The sequence below is a fragment of the Perognathus longimembris genome, chromosome 13, assembly GCF_023159225.1.
Source record: "Perognathus longimembris pacificus isolate PPM17 chromosome 13, ASM2315922v1, whole genome shotgun sequence".
In the NCBI taxonomy this organism is placed as follows: domain Eukaryota; kingdom Metazoa; phylum Chordata; class Mammalia; order Rodentia; family Heteromyidae; genus Perognathus; species Perognathus longimembris.
Window position 1 is genome coordinate 19,698,817 of NC_063173.1, and position 21,831 is coordinate 19,720,647.

The following is a 21,831-nucleotide window of genomic DNA, read 5'->3' on the forward strand; positions in this document are numbered from 1 at the left end:
CCAAAAAATAAGTGAATAGAAGCATCACAAAAGCATTCTAAATAACTTATGTAAATATGACCCCTTCATGCAGATGGAAAGTAACTTCCTACCTCTTGATGAGCTGAATTTACTGACTGGATTTCACTGATTGGAGTAGGGAAGGGTGTGATGGAAGGGCCCTTTACCTCTGTGGCCTAACTTTCCTCACCTGCAACCCTAGTCTACTCCTGAGGAAAACATGGTATAACTCAATGATCCTTAAAACCAGCAACAAAAAGTGTGAAAGCTGTCACAGAACAGAGGACCCTAAGGAATTATGAGGGATAGATGTGACATCTGGACAGTTTCCAAAAACTCAAAAGGGACATTGGGGAAAAACTAATAAGAATCAAGTGAATCATAGGGTTAACATTTGTGTGACAAGTGTGTCGTGGGTAGGGAAAGACCAAGTTCATGGGACACAACGACCTCTACACTGTCTTGGCAACTGTTCTATGTATCTAAAAGCCATTCATAGTGATAAGGTAGGCTGCATCTTCATTCTCAATGATGGTTATTAAAAAAAAAAAAAACTTGGACAAAGAGCTTTAGGCCGTGCTCATGGGGCAGTGGACTTCTGAGCAAAGTGTCATGGTCAGAAGGGATACTGTGGGACAGAATCCCAGGTGCACAGGAGGGCTGTATAGAGGCAAGGAAGGGAACTCTCCCTGTGGGGTAAGAATGGTGTTGAATGTGGGGAGTGGCTTGCAAGGGAGAAAAGCTTTAAGAGATCCTAGTGAGGTAGCCAGAGTCCACATGGGGGATGTTGAGTGGGGCGACCCCATGTTCCCCAGAAAGGGCAGCATTGTGAAGAGTTTCATCCCATTGGTTTTGAGGGATTGCTTCCTGTGCCCAACAGCACTCAGGATGTCCTAGCTGCTGTGCCACAATTGAAACAGGAATGGAGAGAGAGATGGGAGATCCAAGTTCCAGTTCTAGCACACATCTCTGCAGCTCTGAGCACTCTGTAGAATCAAAAAGATAATCCATAAAACCTCTGTGGCTGAGCTGGCCAGTATAATAGCCACCAGCCACATGCAGATACTAAGAAGAATTAAAATGAAATCTCCATTTCCTCCATCTCACTGGCTACATTTCAAGTTCTCAATAGCCAGATGTGGCTACCATAGTGGAGACGAATCCATGACAGTGCTGCACTGAGTCTTCCTGCTGTCACTCACTTGAGTCTGGTCATTGCAGAAGATGACACATTCTGCTGTTTTTAAACCAGCATTATCACAATTCTGAAAAACTCAAAAGTTAAAAAGAGGAATAAGTTTTCATCTATCAGTAAATAGTCTGAGCACCAGTCACTTATGCCTGTAATCCTAGCTACGTGGGAGGCTGAGAATGGGAGGGCACCAGCTGGGGCACCAAAGTTTGCCGACACTTCAACTGATGCAGGGCACAGTGCTGCGCACCTGTCGTCCTCCGTGGGAGGCTGAGATTAGGAAAATTGCTGCTCCACAGCAGAACAGTTCACAAGACTCCACCTCCATAGAATGAGGCTGGATAAGGTTGCATGCACCTGTCACCCATCCCAGCTTAGACAGGAAGCCTTAAAATAGGAGGATCACGGTCCAAGGGCACACACAGGCAGGAAGCAATACACTCACTATCTTGAGAAAATAATAATAGCACAAACAAAGGCATGGCTTGACTATAGGACACCTGCCTGGCAATCATAAGGCTCCGAATTCACACTATTGTATTGCCATAGATGATTGGTAGATTTTAAACGTGCCCTACTAAATTAAAAGGCATGGTACCAAGCTAGGCATATGGTGTGACACTGTACAGACACATCTATCTGATGCTAGTGTATGTAGGTCCAGAATATCTATTGATGAGTTGATCCTTTGGAAGGAATCTAAGGAACTTAGGGCTGCAGTGGAGGGAGTGAACTTAACATAGAAGCATGGAAACATTTCAAGCTGTGAAAGTTATCAATCATAAAAAGTGTTTGAGTACATGAAGAGAAAAACTGAATTAAATAGATGTGAAATAATAATATACTCAGTAACCATCCCAATTGAAACAGGAGGGAAAGGAAACTGCTAATACAATAAAAACAGACAAAACCCAGCAGTGATGATATCAAAAATTGTGAAATATCACAGACGTATTAAGGACAAGCCATAAACAATGGCTTGTAAGTGCTTTAAAGCTTCTAGTTACAAAAATAGATTTCTGTTTCTAGTATCATGGGTGACCAGAAGTTCAGACAAGTCTTGGAGGCATAGCACACTTACAAAACCTTTAAAAAAAAAAAAACAACAGCTTGAACTCAAGGCCTTCCTTTCTTGCTCAGATTTTTCCTCTTGTGGCTGGCACTCTATCACTTAACCCGTGCTTCTAGTTCCATGCTTGCAAAATCTGGATAAGCCTTTAAAAACATAGTTTTGTGTGGTATAGCTACGCAAGTGTTAAAGGGCAGGGAAATCTTCTGATCCAAAGACAACAAGGAAATGTAAATCCAGTTGGATCCTGCTAATTCCTAATGGTTTATGACCTCAGGTTTCAGAGATTACTCATACAGGATCAGGAAACAAAGTAAGTAGATTATGGATGGGAAAAAAAAGACTAGATCAGAGACCAGTCTTTGAAGGACAGTACTTCCAGCAGTAAACTAGGAAATCTACACCCCCCCCCCCCCGTGCCCCCCACTGAAACAATAAGGGTGAATGTCTGTCTCCACCTGGAATATTCATGAAGGGGAAGAAAAAAAAGTTTGTCTCCGATAATTCCTTATCAAAGTCTTTACAGCTAGAAATTTAGTTAAAAGTTATCCCTGCTTATTACTATTCTGAAGCAAAAGGAAACATTTCCTTCCTGTAAAGACAAATTCTAAACCTAAGTAACTTCCACAGATAAAATTCTAAGAAAAATGAACTTAAATTGAGAAATCACCAAAAACATGAGCAGTATGCAACCATGAAGATTGTCAACAGAAACAATAAACTAAGTAAATACTACAGATGCTATGAGTATTTTGGATTTTTTTAGTACAAGTCTTAGGGCTGGAGCTCAAGGCCTGCCACTATCTGTGACCTTTTTTTTTTTTTTTTTTTTGCCTGTCCTAGGGCTTGAACTCAGGGCTTGAGCCTTGTCCCTGGCTTCTTTTTTTTTTTTGCTCAAGTCTAGCACTCTACCACTTGAGCCACAGCACCACTTCCAGCTTTTTTCTGTTTATGTGGGTACTGAGGAATCGAATCCAGGGCTTCATGCATGCTAGGCAAGTACTCTACCACTGAGCAATATTCCCAGACCCTCTGTGAGTTTTTTTGTTCAAGGTTAGCACTCTACCACTTGAGCCACAGCACCACTTCTGGCTTTTTGGTAGTTAATTGGAGAAGAGTCTCACGGACTTTTCTGCCCAGGCTGGCTTCAAATCGTCATCCTCAGATCACAGCCTCTAGAATAGCTAGGATTACAGACGTGAGCCACCGGCACCCCCCCTAAAATCTCATTACATTAAAAAAAGACCTCCTTCTATGTGTACTTGTGTGTGTTAATAAAGATCTCTTTGAGACACATTTTCTTTACCCATCCATTCAATACCAATGTCTAAAATAAAACAGCAGCAAAAATTCAAAGCAAGAAGATAAGCTCGAAACAAAAATGACAAAAATGGAAAAAGTAATTCAGACTTACATTCTTAAAAATCATTGTATTGCAGAAGAAATAGAGCAAAGCCATAAAAATCTTTCTTTTCCTTAATAAGCAATGCCAGATGCTAAACACCAGAGGGAAAATAGTTTTAGAAAGAATGCATTTCAATTTTAGTTTCATCAACTTGTTAAAAATACTGATAGAAATAGAAAAACAATGAGCAGGGTTTTTTGTTGTTGTTGTTTAGCAAAAAGGAAAATCTAATCAAGGAAACTGAATTTCTCTATGCTTATCTGATACCAAATGTACAGGGGATTTTTTTTCCTACACCAAATAATTTTCCAATTTTTTACAGACGTCCAAGTATCCTACACTTTGATTTCGATACCACCTTCTGTGGTACTGCAACCCCCTCCCCCCAGGTTAAGGGCTCATCCCCTCAAGACTGACTCCCTTGCGATGTCAGTCTGAAATCTGGGCTTCCTATACTTCTGAGCCCTTTCCCTCTTCTGTGATTCAGTCTTTTGCTAGAATGGCTCATAAAGCTGAGGAAGGCAATTGAGTTTACCAGTTTCTTATCAAGGATACAACTTGGGAACAGCCAGCTGGAATGGATGCAGAGGGCAGGGTCTGGGAGAGGGGCCTAGAGCCACCTGACCCTTTCTTGGATGAATCACCCTCCAGCACCTTCTTGTGTTCACCTACACAGAAGTTCTCTGAAACTCTTTGGTTACAGTTTGTTTTCTTGTTTTCTTAGACTACAACTAGATATGCCTTTATTCAACAAAAATGAGTCATTAAGATTAAACACAACTTGTCTATAAGCAGAGACATTATTTTACATCCAACTCTGAAGAAGTTAGTTTCTATACTATGAGCCAAAAGAACAATGAAAAGTGAGAGGAATAAAGATGGCAGTGGGGAGATGAAAGGTGGAGTTTCATCTGTCAGACTGCCAAGGCCTACGTGCACAAAGATTTCAAAGTGAGTAAGATTAATAAAGGGACATTTCTTCCATTCTGATTTCTCTTGGTGCTGGTGAAAGGTGACTCACTAAGAAGAGTGATACAAAAATAGGCCAAAGCACGAATGGCTGAAAGATTTTTATTTTCATTTTAATGAAGTCTTGGTTACGTAGGTGCCACTGATTAAATCATCCATTGACCCTTGGTGATTAACTGAACCTCTAGCTCCTCTCCCTGTCTGTGGGTTGGAGTTTCAGGGTGAGAGGACCAGTGTTCTGGTCACACGGTTACTTCCTTTGGCAGCCTTCATCACTTCAGAGCTCTTTCAGGAATTGGACACAAAAAGCCCCAAAAGATGTTCTTATCACCCTATCATTAAGGAAGTTATCACTCTATCATTAAGGAAGTTATAAGAATTTTAGAAGCCTTATGCCAGGAAGGAGGTTAGGGAGTCCAAATTATATTTATTTCCCACCATTTTTTTTATAAAAACTAGAATAAAATGGACAACAGTACAAGAAAAAGTTGTTGACCTAGATAACAGACTCAGAAACCCAAGCCAATGCCAGCAGATTATAAATATAAAAATTCATAGACAATGATGTAATACAGCAAGGCCAGCCAATAAGTGGCTTTCCTGCCACTTCTCTCCTCCCTGCCTACCCAGCCTACTCCCAAGTCAGTCATCAATATCCTAGCAGTCTTTTCCTCCAGGCCAAAATAAGGCTTCAGAAGTTTCTCAGCCTTGCGTTGTGGGCAGCTCTTGCCAATGCTGATAGTTGCAGTGTGCAATGGAAAGAACATGCTTCTATATAGAAAACTGCATCATCCAAAAATAATTGGAGTGAGAAAAGAAAAAAAAAAAAAGCAAGTTGGCTTTGGTTCTAGAGAAGAGGATCCAAAATAAGAATTCAGCCTGACAATGGAAATAAGCATACAAGTTCTCTTCAGGGTTTACCATTCAAGGGAAGACCTTTAGACCTATCACTGTTAAATCAGTCTGATTTCTTCTGAACTTCAGACTTGAAGGATAGCTTGATGCACTGAAGAAAGAAATATATTTCCAGTCATCATAAATAGAATCATCTGAGCTAACCCTACCCAAGTACTGAAAAGGACTCATAAATCCATAGAACCTTGAGAAAATTCTCCAGCAACCTCAGCTTGATCTTTAAAGAATTACTTAAAGGGAAAATGAGAATGGCCAAGAGACAAATGAAGAAGTGCTCTACATCACTGTCCATAAAAGAAATGCAAATTAAAACAACACTGAGATTCCACTTCACCCCAGTAAGAATGTCAAGAAAACTGTCAAGGGGCTGGGAATATGGCCTAGTTGGTAAAGTACTCGCCTCATATACATGAAGCTCTGGGTTCGATTCCTCAGCACCACATATATAGAAAAAAGCCAGAAGTGGCACTGTGGCTCAAGAGGTAGAGTGCTAGCCTTGAGCAAAAAGAAGCCAGGGACAGTGCTCAGGCCCTGAGTCCACACCCCAGGACTGGCAAAAAAAACAAAACTAAACAAAAAAAGAAAACTAACAATAACAAATGCTGGAGGGATGTGGCCAAAAGGGACCCTACTACATTGTTGGTGGGGAATATAAACTTGTTCAACCACTCTGGAAAGCAGTGTGGAGGTTCCTTAGAAGGCCAAACATAAAGCTCCCCTACAACCCAGCAGTCCAACTTTTGGGCATCTACCCAAAAGATTACAAAGAAGACCACACAAAAGCCACCAGCACAACTATGTTCATCACAGCACAATTTGTTCTTGCTAAAATATGGAACCAACCCAAATGCCCCTCAGCAGATGAGTAGATCAAGAAAATGTGGTACATATACACAATGGAATTCTATGCCTCTACCAGAAAAAAATGATACTGCCCCATTCATAAGGAAATGGAAGGACTGGAAAAAAATCATACTAAGTGACCCAGACCCAAAGAAACATAAACCCTATGGTTTCCCTCGTAGGGAATAATTAGTACATCTCTAAGATAGACATAGCAGAAGAGCACAACAGCTCAATAGCTATGCCTATATGAACACATAAGATAACATTAAATGAAATGAACTCCATGTTATGGAAATAAGTGGTATATCCTTGCTGTAGTTAATTTCAACATACCATGTAAAGCCGTACCTTTTGTTCTCTCATATTCCCTTCCTGTGGTCTTAGTCCTTCTATTACTGTAACGATTGTAGTACCCCAGATACTGTATAGACATGTATTGGAACTAGGGAAGGGGAAGGGAATACCAAAAATGAGAGACAAAGCATTGCAATAGTGATACTTAACAAAACCAATTGGTGTAAACCAACCATACAACTCATGACGGAGAGGGAACTGGGGAGGAGGGAAATGAGGGAAAAATGAGGGAGGAGGTAACAAGTTGGATAAGTAATGTACTTGCCTTACATATGAAACTGTAACTCCTCTCTGTACTTCACTTTGACAATAAAGAAAAAAAAAAGAAATACTCAAAGGGCATTTGACTTGTATGAGCCACAGTCTCCTAAAATAAATAAGCACTATAGGGAGACACTGATGTAAAAGGTTAATCCATTGATACAGCAGCCCTCGAAAGTGTGGAGAAGAAATTTTAAACATATTTCAGAGTATCCATTCTCTCAATCTTGAGTGAGTGGCTTAGGTAAATCCAGAAACAGGCAACATATTTTCTACCAAAAAGTCCACTGAGGTTAGTAAAATGATTAGACAGTGTTTTCTAGCATATTTCTGATTTTTATAGCACACCCTTAGGAGAAAAAAAAATGCTTTTCATTGAACTATTACCCAATGCTTTCTTGCTTAGAATTTTTCTATCTTTTGATGATAGCTTTATAGGCTTGAGACACAGAAGTGAAGAGCTATGGCAGCAATGACTCCTATCTTCCACCTTCAGCAGCCATATTAGCATTCAATCAATTTAAGACACCTGATTTTAGGAATATTAAAATGTTAAAAAATGTATGCATTCAAATTGATATAAGATGATGCATCGCATAACTAGCATCCAGATTAATCTAAAAGGAAAGAAGATGCTTAAATCACGTAAACATGATGGGTGTGGCACATTAAAGAGGAATGAACAGAATTCCTTCAACAGTGTCTGACTGGCTGACTCTGCCAAGGAAACACTGGGAAGTCTGCCCAGCGGAGGCACAGAGATGTCTTTGGAAAAGGCAGAATGAAAAAAAAAGAAGAAAAGCCCAGAATAATAGAAAAGAGTTCAAGTATGACAAGCCAGATGCCCTACTTCTGTGGTCCTAGGGATCAGGTCTACAAATCCTAGCTACTCAGAAGACTGATTGATACTTGAGAATTGCAATTCAAAGCTAGCCTGGACAAAAAAAATCAGTGAGATTCTTATCTTCACTAAACTACCAAAACAGCCAGAAGGGAAGCAGTGGTTCAAGGGCTATAGCGCTAGCCTTGAGTAAAAGAAGCTCAGGGACAGCGCCCAAGCCCCAAGTTCAATTACCAGGACTGGCGCACACACAAAGAAAGGTTTTCACAGCCATGTACCAGTGGCTCATGACTGTAACCCTAACTACTCAGGGGGCTGAGATTTGAGGATCACAGTTTGAAGCCTACCAGGGCAAAACAGTCCTTGAGACTCTTATCTCTAATCAGCAAAAGGTCTGAAGTAGAGGTGTGGCTCAAGTGGTAGAATACCAGACTTGAACGAAAAAAGCTAAAGGAGAGTGTGAGGCTTTGAATTCAAACCCCAGTACCAACACACACACACACATACACACACACACACACGCGCGCGCGCGCACTTTTCCACTACTGAAGCTACCAGTGCCACCAGTAGAAAAGGGTAGTGACTGACCCAAGAGTTCCACATCTGAATATTCATCCAACTTCACATTGAAAGATTTAGAGAGAAATGCATTGTTCTAAACATATACAGACTTTTTTCTTCTTATTCCCTAAATATTAGAACATAAAACATAATAACACAACATTGCATTCATTAGGCATTATAAGCAATCTAGAAACCATTATCCTATTATACTGTAGATTATCATATGCAGGAAGATGTGTGTAGGTTATTCGCAAATACTACCATTTTCTATAGGAGGCTTAAACATCCACAGATTTTTGTTATCTGTAGGGAGATCCTGAAACCAATCCCCCATGGATACCGAGGGACAACTATATTCATTTGGTGACTGAGGGTATGAATGTGCATGAACAAATGAGTGAAGTTCATGAATTGGAGTTGTCAGTGACTCAAGGTAACAGCTGCTCTCTTTCCGCTTGATACCCCAGAGAAACTTGAGAGTGAGAAGCTAAATGTTGCTGAGGTCACCCAGTCAGAGATTGCTCAGAAGCAAAAACTGCAGACTGTCCTGGAGAAAATCAACGAAACCCTGAAGCTTCCTCCCAGGAGCATCAAGTGGAACGTGGACTGTAAGTTGTATGAAGAATCCAGGCCCTGTTAAATAACACTAGGGTTGTTACTGTGGGTCTTCCCCAAAAGCCCATCCAGAGCTGGCAGGCTCAGTGTGCAAACCCATCTGTCTTTTGAGTCAAATGTGCCCTTCCTTAGAAAGAGAACTTGCCATATAAACCCTTGTGGGAAAATCTAAGTGTCAAAAGCCAGTGTCCCTCTCTGTGGAAACAGCCTGGTGTGAGATCTCTCACTCCCATGGAGCCACTTCTGAAACCCCCAGCACAGGCTTTTAGAAAGCTTCTGTGTCCACTGTGACGAGGGGGGAAAGGGGGACAAAGGTTTGGGAAGCCAGGGTCCACACAGCCATGCAGCTGGAAGGCTGGAAATAAGGGCTGCTCCTTCTTTTCATTTGCCCAGAGATGCAGCACTAAAATAGGATTTTTAAATGTGCTAGTGATGGAGCTTGAACTCAAACTCGGTGCCTAGGGATCTCACTTGGCTGTTTTTTTTTTTTTTGCTCAAGGCTGGTACTTTACCACTTGAGCCACATCTCTACTTCCAGCCTTTAAGAGAGTCTTCATAGATTCGTCTGCCTGGGCTGGCGTTGACCTGTAATCCTCAGATCTCAGCCTCTTGAGTAACTAGGATTATAGAGGTGAGCCACTGGCATCTGGCTTAAATTCGGCTTTTAACAGCTAGTGTAGCTCAAAGATCTTAGAAAGTATAAACTATTCATTCATCTGCTGCCTCAAGAGTCAGCCCAGGGCCTACCACAGACTTAAGTCCATAAGACAATCCACATTAACTCCACAGACGAGTTAAATCTCGTAGCGACAACGTATGTGACAATGTATGCCCTGTTAGGGAGTCCAAAGTTATTTTGTTCTTTGTAGTTGATAAAAAATACAAAAAGGTTGACAGTACAAATGATTAGACTGTTTCAAGTATTAGAGACTAGGTAATATACTCAATGTAAACAACTTAAAGTGCATACGACTACCTGACTCCTCCTCACCCCCCCCCCCAAAAAAAAAAATCTTTCAAATTTGGGGAAAAGAAAGGAAACTACACCTTTCAAGATAATGACCTAGTAGCACTCCCAGTGGCCATCTCTTCTTCAGGTTTCTAACATCTGACACCCAGGCACAGACACTGTGTACTTCCTTCAGCATAATTACACTCTGCTGACACAGCTGCATAGCGTGATGAACTGCTGTGAGAAGCACAGAGCCGGGAACAGGGCATTCTCTGCTGAGCAGAGGGAGACAACGACTACGCCTGAGGCCAGAGAAAGGGGAGACTCTGGGCCTGATGGCCGGCTCCATTATCTATCACCTGTGTCTGCACAGTGATGCTCCCATAGCAAATATGCTTAGTATGTGCCAGTTGCTTCCTGGGTTCAGAGATTCAGCGGTGAAGAAGCACAGTCCTTGCCTTCAGGATGCTTCCATTCAGGGGCCTGCCCTCTCTGTGCCTTGACTTTCTCATCTGAAAATGGGGATAATAAAGATTCTGACCTCAGATGGTTAAGTAAATGTGACAAGGATTAGAACACATTCAACGTTTAGAGAAGTGCAAATAAGACACTAAACACCATAACATATGCTAATCAATACTTAAATTTCTTGTACCTGCATTTGGAAATTTTCAGTCATAATAAATTGCTGTTGTGAATAGGAAAAAAGAGCAGCACAAAAGCCCTAGATCAATCAGGGTCCGTGGTAATTCAGCAGCCCGTTTCTGCCATCCTTTCCTGAGTAGAAAGACAACACAGTGTCCCCAGATAGACAGCTAGAGCTGCCAATGGAGACGGGAGCGAGGGGCCTCCCCTCAGAGCTGAGCCTGCCACATTCCTTATGGAACAAACCACCACCTCCTGTAAATAAGCCCAGGTCTTCAAGCATTGCAGGGAGCAGCCACAGAAGTAATTAACCCTTCCAACCCAGCAATTCAGTTCTGGAGCCTTATGGAAGGGGAATAATTCATGAGAAGTAAACAGAGACACAGCTAAGACTTTTAACTGTGTGCTCTCTTGGTGCAGCAACAGGTTGAAAAACCTTAAAAGGGTCAACATCTACCTAGGGCTTAAGTTTATTACAGGACAGTTAGAAACAGAAGTAGATATCCCAAACTGTTACCTATGAAGGCCACAGGACAGGCAGAAATCACGCATGACAGAATACTAAGAGAAAATAAGGAAGCACAAGCTTAGACTAAAGCATGAAAATGCATATTTATAGATGTCACATGAATAATCATGTTTCTTATACATGTTTTCCCATGAGAAGTTAAGTAAGCATGAGCTGTACAAATGCTCCAGAGCCACTGAAGACCAGGTTCTTGATGTACGCTTTTCTCAGCCTTTCTGGAATGGAAGCCAGGATAAGGGATTGGTGTTTTTTGTTATCATAACATTGTCTGTTGTGGTCATGTCGTTGTCCCGATGTGTATTCCCGGAAGTGGGACACAGGATGAATCAGTACTAGGCAGGGGTCTTCCTTCAAGGGCTTCTCCAATACTCATCAGTGACTAAGCCCTTCTCACCCTTTTGTTCTACCCCACAAGAACACTCTAATAGTGTCCCTCTAATAGAGGATAGCTGTGGCACCCGGCTCTGAGTTCCCTCCCTCCCGTTTCCACTGGCAGCTCTAGCTGTCTATCTGGGGACACTGTGTTGTCTTTCTGCTCAGGAAAGGATGGCAGGAACAGGCTGCTGAATTACCAAGGATCCTGATCTTGGGCTTTTGTGCTGCTCTTTTTTCCTATTCACAACAACAATTTATTATGACTGAAAATTTCCAAATGCAGGTACAAGAAATTTAAGTATTGATTAGCATATGTTATGGTGTTTAGTGTCTTATTTGCACTTCTCTAAACGTTGAATGTGTTCTAATCCTTGTCACATTTACTTAGCCATCTGAGGTCAGAATCTTTATTATCCCCATTTTCAGATGAGAAAGTTAAGACACAGAGAGGGCAGGCCCCTGAATGGAAGCATCCTGAAGGCAAGGACTGTGCCTCTTCACTGCTGAATCCCCAAACTCAGGAAGTGACTTGGCACATACTGAGCATATTTGCTATGAGAGCATCACTGTGCAAACACAGGTTGATAGATAATAGAGCCGGCAATCAGACCCAGACTCCAATGCAGGGCCTGGTTACTAAGCCTCTACCCGTTGTTTCTCTCAGCTGCCCCAGCTGCCCATCCAGGGACAGGCACTATAAATACTGTAGTGTGTTCTCATTATGTGCATGTGTGATAAGTGATGTATGTCACGTACATGTGTGCATATGCACAGTAGTCCTCCCTTATCCAAAAGTGATGTGTTCCAAGACCCCATGTGTCTGAAACCATGGATGATCCTTAAATTTATATATTGTCTTTTCCTGTACATGCACAAATTTAATGTCTTTTCCATCTTTAAGCACTTATATACACTGTAACTGTACTTTATTGCACTTGAAAGTAAAACAGCAAAACTAGCACGTTTCTTTTTCCTTTTTTGTTTTATTTTTTTGCCAGTCCTGGGACTTGGACTCAGGGCCTAAGTACTGCCCTGGCTTCCTTTTTGCTCAAAGCTAGCACTCTACCACTTGAGCCACAGTGCCACTTCCAGCTTTTTCTGTTTATGTGATGCTGAGGAACCAAACCCAGGGCTTTATGCATGCAAGGCGAGCACTCTACCACTAAGCCATATTCCCAGCCCCTCTTTTTCCTTTTTAACAATTCCATAGGTAGAACATTTATTCTTACCATGGATCTTAGCAATCTCAGCATACAATTACCTTATCATTTTTAAAGAAGCACTTTACACCTTCCTATCTGAATTGCCAGCATCATTACTCTGTACTTTGGGCTGTATTAAGTAAAACAATGCAAGCACTGATCCTGAGACACTAAGAGAATACTGTATATGCCTGTGTGTGTGTATATTTTATAAAAGTGAGATCAACCCGTATATGTAGGAAGGAATGTCTTTTTGGTCATTAAATATTTGATATGTCACTATTATATAATATGACATTGTATGGATATGCTGTAAAGAATGGTAAGTGGTTTGGGTTGTGAATTTTCACATTAATAGCAATACAGCTTGATGAATACTCTGCCCTGAAACCCATGATTATTGTTTTAGGATGAACACTTAGGAGTGATGGCTTAAGACTAGAACATTTTTAAGGTCATAATACATATTATTAAATTACCTCCAGAAAAACTACACCAGTTTCTATTCCTCCCACAGGATATATTTGGAGGACTATTTCTGATTCCATAGCTGTTTTTAAACCTGTCTTCCAGCCCGGGTGTGACTTTGTGTGCACGGCGGGTCCAAGTGCATGCAGGAGAGCCATGATCCTTGCTCTTACACCACACATCTCCATCCTGCCCCGAGCACAGGCCTAGGGCAGCCTTATGGTACTCGGTAGCATGAGGAGAAAATGCCCAGGAGAGCTGCCAGAGCCAGCCACAATGAAGGGGCCCCAACATCCAACAGTTGTTTTAATTTTTAATTGAAAAGATCATCTACCTTTATTCTAAAGGAAATATTTAAACTATCTTTCTACTCATGTATAACTTTGTTCTAAGTGATGGCCATGAGTATGTGTGTGTGTGTTTATATATATGTACCTATGGATCTATATTCCATAAATTTATATTTTTATTGTATTTCTACTAAATTTACCTTTAATATTATATTATCTATATTTATACCTCCATTATCTTAATGATTTTCAGAGCATGCAAACTATCCCTTTTTTCGTGTGCCCATTCTAAGGCTTGAAACTCAGGGCCTAAGCACTATCTCTTAGCTTTTTGTGTGTGTGTGTGCCAGTCCTGGGGCTTGAACTCAGGGCCAGGGTGCTTTTGCTTAAGGCTAGTGCTCTACCCCTTAAGCCAAAGCTCCACTTCTGGCTTTTTGGTGTTTTCTTGGAGATAAGAGTCACGGGGACTTTCCTGCCCAGGCTGGCTTTGAACCATGATTCTCAGATCTCAGCCTGGTGAGTAGCTAGGATCACAGACATGAGCCCCTCACACTCTTAAGCGTTTTTGATCAAGGCTAGCACTGTACCACTTGAGCCACAGCCTCACTTTGGTGGTTAGTTGGAGATAAGAATCTCCCAGACTTCCCTGCCATGCTCAGATCTCAGCCTCCTGAATGTGGTGCCACCCAGGCCCAGGGCAAGCTGCCCCATTGTGTAACTGGACTATAACTCTGGAACACAGTGATTGTTAAACATGCCTGGTCCAGCCTGGAGATCACAAGGAGGAACTCAGGTGTCACCTGGGAAATGACAGGCAGTCATTGGTGGACTGCATGGCCCTTATTTTTTAATGAGCTCTGCCCATTCACTTTTAGAACACAGGGTTTTTCGGCTTTATTTTTTTTTTAAGTGTTTGCTAACTCACAAGCTGAGTCATTCCCTTGCTGCTGGACATTAGGGTATCCCAGGGCTGAAGTTTTGATGATAACCTATTACACCACAGTTAACATCTTTCTCCGCCTTGTGTGTGATTACTCCTTTTGAAAGGATTCCCAGGTGGACAGAGCATTGATCAAAAGCATCTGACAAGCTGTCTGATGCTTTTGATATTACATGTTGCTCACCAAGACAATCTTGATGATATATAGGTGACATACAGCTTGTATGACCACAACATTTCTAGCTTGTTTTGTCATTAAAAGAAGGGTGAGAGACAGCAAGTGTTCTTACAGCCCTTAGCCTCAGACCAGGAGTGCCATGAAAGTTCGGACCAGAAGACCAGTGATTTTTGTCTCTGTCCCTCAGTGACCATGCCATTGTTAGGCGAACACTCCCAGCCTGGAGCCTCTTTGGAGTTATAAGTGTAGGTGAAACTCAATTGACAATGCCAGCATTGTCGTCTTTGGAAGGTTGGGCATTCAGAGAGCCATTGTCTGCTGGGTCATGTGACGCGTGAGCCGCTGCTCTCAGCCGTGGAGATAGTGGAGATAACAAGAAACTCTAATGAGTTCCAAAGGAATGTCTGAATCATTTCCTTTTCTGGTGATTTCTCAAAGCTTCTGCTTCCTCAGACTTGTCAATGCAGGGAAGACAGAATGACACACTCATCATGAGTCCAGTGCATACTCAGGGCACAAATAGCCTTCTGGGTTCTTCACTTAAATGGCCCCGATAGGGAAACGCCATATTTCTGATAGGGCTGTGGCCCAGGTAAAGCCCCTGGCAAATCTTCCCTTTTATGAGATGGAAAAGGGAGAAATCCAGTGTGTTTTGATTGCTTAGGTGCCAAGTACTTTCACATAAGTTATAATTTTTTTAAAGTGCACCTATTTTGTTCCAGGAGCCCTGCCCTTGTTGTCTTTGGAAATCTTCACAACTTTTGCATCCACCGAGATCTTGTCCTACCCATTTGTACAGTTGAACAGATTAAGGCTCCGAGGTTTCAAGTGGGCTGTCCCACCCAAGGTCAGGGTGCTAGTAAGTGGCAGAATTACAAAGTCACAGTTCGAGCTCCATTGTGCCTGGCATTAGGTATCAGCCTTTTTCTCCTCTACTGAGAAAACGACAAGCCAGGGAAGCCCAGCCTTCTCCAGTACATGACTTTACATTCAGCATGTGGCTTTGCAGCTTGGGAAACCTTTTGGATCCTAAATACGGACTCTAAGCTGTTCTCTGAGAGGCATGACCTATGCTGACCATACATTTTTCTTTCTCAGGAAAGCAGCAAAGCTCTTCTGGTGGCTCTTGTGCTCTCCTCCAGGGAGCTCAGCCCCAAACAGATGCTCCTGACTCAGTGCCCTCTTGCCCCATTCCATATCTAGTATTGGTTAGAGGAAATATGAGTAATCTAGAGCCGATATGCTCACCATATCTGGAATGAACAGGGACATAGCTGGGAAGCATGCAGCTGAACTCGGCACTCTTTGGCATCCTGATAGGAGCCTGAGGTTAGAGTAGAAAGGTACCATGTAGAAATCCTGCAGTAATAAGACCCAAAGAAGGCACTCTATGGGACCTGGCTAGGAACTGAGGGGCCCACAGTGACTGAGGGACCTTCAGGATGGGACAAGGGGGCACTGAGTGGAGTACATTCTGAATATCTACTTTGGTTGTCCAGGACCTGGGATGATACTCTAATTTTTAAATCCTCTTCCATTTCAGCTGTTCATGCCAAGAGCCTGGTGGCCATCTTACACCTACTAGTTGCTCTGTCTCAGTATTTCCGGGCACCAATCCGACTTCCAGACCATGTTTCCATCCAGGTGGTTGTGGTCCAGGTAAGATGAACACCATGACAACCATATGCCTTTAAAGAGCTGTGGAAGCAACAGGGATCACGGGTGTAATCCTAACTAGTCAGGAGACCGAGATTGAGAATCAAGGTTCCAAGCCAGCCCAGGCAAGAAAGTCTTTGAGATTCTTATCTCCAGTTTATCACCACAAAGCACAAAGTGGAGCTATGGCTCTGTGGTAGAGTACTAGCCTTGGACAGAAAAGGGATCAGTACCCAGGCCCTGAGTTTAAGCTCTAGGACCAGCACCACCACCACCACCCCCCCCAAAAAAAAGTTGCTGTGGAAGCTACCTTCCTGTGACAGTTAAGGCACATTTGGGTAGGTTGTTAGAAGAACTAGCAGGACAGCAGGGCGGGTGCTGAGCATGCTTGGTTGTGTATTAGAAGGCACATGAGAAACATCAAATATATGTTTGCTTTTGCATGCTAGGTGTGTAAAGGATAGGGCAGGGGGAGTCGTGTTTGTATACAGTATGGCTGTATGAATTGTGTGCCTGGAGTTTATGCATTTTTGTTGGGGGATTGTGAAACATAGATTTAAAGGTGTATGTTGTTTCTGAGGTGTGTGTGGTAGGGCAGAAGAAAGGAGGGGAGTGTTGATATTCACACATTTGTGTCTAGAAGTGTGCAGGGTGCCCAGCAAGCAATAGAGAAATGACACAGGGGTCCTGGGGGAGGTCTCTGGGTGTGGCGGGGTGAATGTACGTGTGAGACCTCAACTGGCCATGCCTGGGTTGGAGGCACTGCTACTTCTCACCCACCCTGCCAACACAGCTAGGACCTCAAGTCATCTTTTCCAGATTGTTGGATGGAATTTCCATTCACATATGGCCGTGTAATTTCCACAATGAGGGTGTGCTCTCTCCCCACAACTATCTCACTCTGCTCCTAACCCCATTAACTACTCAAATGCAATTTTATTTTCCAACTTTATGCCCATTTAGCAAAAGGTCATCATTCTGTTTGTGCATTTCTGTTCTTTTCCAAATAAACAGGCAGGGAAGGCAAACTCCCTGCACAAGCAGCTCCCTGGATACCTGAGGCTACCCAGGGTGCTGGAATAGACAAGAGGCAAGTCTGCCATCGCCGAGTGAGGGAACGCCTTGAAGGCTGGTAAACTTTGCTAGATCAGGCCAGGCCAGTCCCCAGGATAAAAGAGCTTAGAAGCTGAGCTTTCAGGGATCAGAAGAAGCTATGATAGGAATAATGGCATCGGTCCTACCTGCCAGGAAGCAAGACTACAAGTAGGAAGCAGAGAGCTCTCAGCTGGCAGTACTAAGCTGTGTGAGTCAGACTCTTAAGTGCAGGTACCTGTTGGTACTAACTGTGCTCATTTATTGAGCCCTTTGTATCAGGTATGGTGCTTGGCATGTTGTATGTTCTGTAGACTTGCAGAGCATTCTGGAGACAAGTGTCTTCATGATAGACCAGGTCATCTCCAATCTCCATTGTGTTAATTTTACCAGCCAATAATGTGTGAAGCCCACTTGTAATGTTCTTTATAAGTATCACTGGGGGAAGGAGAAATGAATAGGTGAAGCACAGAGGATTGGAGAGGGGGGAGACAGTGAAACTGTTCTGTACAATACTACAGTGAGGGATATATTTATCCAGAGTTATAAAACGATGTAGAACAGGAAGGGTCAGCTCTAACAAAGTCTGTGGCTTTTGGAGGATAGTGATCGGTCACTGCAAGTTCTGCAAGGTATCAATAAATAGATTGAGGGGCTGGGGATATGGCCTAGTGGCAAGAGTGCTTGCTTCGTATACATGAGGCCCTGGGTTCAATTCCCCAGCACCACATATACAGAAAAAACGGCCAGAAGTGGCGCTGTGGCTCAAGTGGCAGAGTGCTAGCCTTGAGCAAAAAGAAGCCAGGGACAGTGCTCAGGCCCTGAGTCCAAGCCCCAGGACTGGCCAAAAAAAAAATTTTTTAAAAAAATAAATAAATAAATAGATTGAGGACGAGTGTATAAGAAATCTCAGCATCTTCCTCTCAATTTTACTGTGAACCCACAACTACTCCAAACAACATAGTCTACTAAATACCATGATTCCTGTGACAGTTCATGAAAGAACTACATAACTTTTTTTTTTTCCAGTACTGGGGTTTGAACTCAAGATCTGGTAGTTACTAGGCAGGTGCTCTACCACATAAGCTATTTCTCTAGCCATGTTTGCTTTTGTATCAGAAAGGGTTCTGCATTTTTGCTTGGCCTGATTGTGACCCTTCTACTTAGAGCCTCCCACAAAACTAGGCTCACAGATAGGCACCGCCATACCTGTCTTTTGATTGAGATGGGGTCTTGATGGTCTAACTTTTTGCCTAGATTGGCCTTAAATTGCAGTTCTTCTGATTTTTGCCTTCCAAGTAGCTAATATTTTAATTAGTTAATTATATTTATTTCAACTCATTGCTCAAACTTCCTAGGCAGGCACTCTTGCACTTGAGCCATGCCCCCAGCCCCTTTGCCATTAGTTGTTTCAAGGTAGGGTCTCACGCTATGCTCAGGCTGGCCCAGGCTGCAGTCCTTCTACATGTGCTCCCCTGCATCACTGGGGATAGCAGGCAGCTAACACTGCACCCAGCTGTTGTGTTTTCCAGTAGCTTGGACAGCAGGCATGTGCCACCACGCCCATAGTCGAGACGGACCTTGAAGTCAAGTTCTACCTGAACCACCAATCTCAGTCTCCCCAAGTAGCTGGAGTGTTGGGCTTGTGCCAACATGCCTGGAAGACCTGAAAAATGTTTAAATTGTGTAACTGTACTTTTGTTACATTCGTGTACAGCTCTTCCATTGCTAATGGAAATACTTTCATGCTAACTGACCCCTTGTATCTTCTCTTTTCTGACAATCCATTTCAATCCCTTATCCACTTATTTATTGAACATCTTAGCATTTTTCTTACCAGCTTGAATAAACAGCTCTAATGAAAATAGCAAAATATGGTTGTTAGAACTCCTACAGACAAAAAATTATGACAAGGTTTGAGGCCTGCTATTTTGAAACAGCCCACATCTCGGGCCTTACTTTGAGCTCAGTCATAGAACATTAGAAAGCTGTTGTAGGCTTAATTTCTCCTGTAGGAAGTTCTGTTAACATGAGGACGTGGAAAAAGAAGATGCATTACACCACGTAGCATTGGTACATGTCAGAAGTTACAGAGTGATTTGCTTTATCAAGTGAATAGGTACAGAAATTGGCCTCAGAAACAGCAGAGTTCCTGGCTGAATTATAGGAAGAACTCCCTAGTGGATAAAGAATGAAGAGAGTCCAGATGATAAGCAAGGGGGTGCTTAACTCAGATTTCCTTTCCATTCTATATGAAGGCACTTAATTCTGCATGAACTGCTGGAGGATGAAGTTTAGTGTCTGGGAATGGAACAGTTTGACATGTTACTAAACTCAATTTGGAAAAAGTCTTGATTTATCATCCATCACCTGGTCACCTTTAAGTATCTGTTTTCTCTTTAGTTCCTATTTTAGCTTGATAATTCATTCTTCCTGTAATCTGGTGAGACTATTGTGTTTGTCTAGCTCTGCTTTCCCTTTGGTCAGAGTTTTGCAAGGACTCTAGTGTCTGGGGATGTAAGACAACATATATGAAAGTTTTGATCGGAGGCTCCAGAAGGTGTGTCAGGCTGAGCTCACAGGCCCCTCTTAACATTCACCTCAGCCTCAGCAAACAGACTTGCTCTGCGAACCATATGTCCTGCCCAGACTGTCCTCCAAGTGCCCGTTGCTGTGTCTAAGGGACAGCTAGTGAATCTGCCTGCTGGTGCCTGCCAGAAAGTCTCCCTAATTCTCCTTCATTAGCCCCAGAGCCACACAATAAAGGCACAACTCTTCAATCCCAGAGACTAATTAACCTTCCTTCCGAAGGAGCCACTGCTTCAATTTGTGCTGTCCTGACTCTGCATGGTGGCTGAGGGCACTCTTGCCTGCAATGGACCCTCAATATCCAACCACATCCTAACTCCTGGAAGTTCCTACTTCAGGACCCCACCACCACCAAGGAAGGCTTTTCTGGCCATCCATCTGAAAGGCCACACCCTCACCCTGTGAATAACACTTCCTCTCTGCATGGAGCAAACTCAGTATTATCATCCCTAACACTCTTGAGAGTGAAAGGATCCTATTAGTAATTAAGGTATGGCATCAGGCACAACTCAGCACCATTCAGGGAACCACTCTCCCTTGCCTACTTCCTCCTACAGCTTTTACCATAAGTCCTGGGAGGCCTTACAGCCAGGTCACATACTCCATAGTACCTGTTCTAACTCCAGCCCAGGGCCGCCTCTAGAGGAAGAATTGCTGGAAGAGTGCTGGGCGGGGGGTTGGATGCACAGTTGACTTGCTGGTTGGCTGGGGGAGGTGCCGAAGTGCTCTCCCTTTTTCTCAGAGTACCTCTGTAAGATCCACACTGATCACATAAAAGCTCCCGATAAAACAAAACAAATTTAAAAACAAAAGCAAAGAAAAATCCTTCTACCTCTGAATTCTCCAAGTTGGCCTCAGTTCTTCTATCCAGCAACCCCAGTTAAAAGTGTTTCTCAGCCTCCCCCCATGGTCCCAGCTGGAGGGCAGACACACCCTGGCCTTCGTTTCCATTTGGTTTACTGTGTGTTACTCCAGGAGGCTCACAGTTTGCTTCCAGCAGAAACTCTTCCAAGAAAAGAAAGATTCACCATCCAAGAGACAGCCTACTTGTTTGGACTAAACACTAATTGCACTTACATCCTAATGGTACAGTCCAGGCCCCAAAACTCAGGGCCTCTTTTCCCTTCTAGGCTTATCTTGTCTCTAGGAACATTTCTTAAAACACCAGTAACTTTCTCAATGTCAGAAATGCTAATCATTTTTTCCATTATTTTTCTAAAATATATTTTTTGTCTTTTCTTCCCCAATTCTCCCTCCCTCCCCCATTTCAGAAACGAGAAGGAATCCTCCAGTCCCGGCAAATCCAAGAGGAAATAACTGGTAACACAGAGTATGTCAACACCATTGTTGCCAGCGAGTCTGTAATGGAACACAGATGTTTCTCCGAAATTCATCCATTTGCTGATATTTAGCTTTCATTTATTGGGATTGCAGGAGGGATTAGACTACAGCCAATGATTATAGTTTAGCCTTTTCCGTGCATTCAAAACATGCCTCTCAATGCTCAAGGTACAAACTTGGGTGGGGAAGTGGAGAAGGGGAATTAGCGGTGATTGAAAAATTCTAATTTTGTGGCACTCCAGGAAAAAAAAAGTGTGCCCCCCCAAAAAAAGCCAACCAGCATGAAATCGTAGGGCCATAAACACAGGGTTGAATTTAAATTGTTAACCTTCAAAAGGACGCTTTTCTTCCTTTTTTCTGAGTCTAATTTATTTGGTCATGTGCCAGGACCCCCAAAAGTCCCCCAGCACTTTTGAGTTGAGCTGTCTTTCAGCGGTTAGGTTTTGTTACTTCCATTTACTTTTAAAAATCAGGAAATCAGGACATGTGAAAGACTTGCCCTGGGCATCTGAAGTTTTGGTTTTAAGCAGAAAGTGCAGGTTG

At 42.8% G+C, this 21,831-nt stretch overlaps 1 protein-coding gene across 1 annotated transcript in view; it reads left to right on the forward strand.

Moving 5' to 3' along the window:
• The window catches only part of Parva (parvin alpha), a 140,898-nt gene that overhangs the window by 100,720 nt on the left and 18,347 nt on the right, over positions 1-21,831 (forward strand). Inside the window, exons 5-7 of the mRNA XM_048360797.1 lie at positions 8,884-9,024; positions 16,154-16,269; positions 21,219-21,277. Of these exons, the coding sequence (XP_048216754.1) occupies positions 8,884-9,024; positions 16,154-16,269; positions 21,219-21,277 (316 nt within the window). The remainder of the gene's footprint in view (positions 1-8,883; positions 9,025-16,153; positions 16,270-21,218; positions 21,278-21,831) is intronic.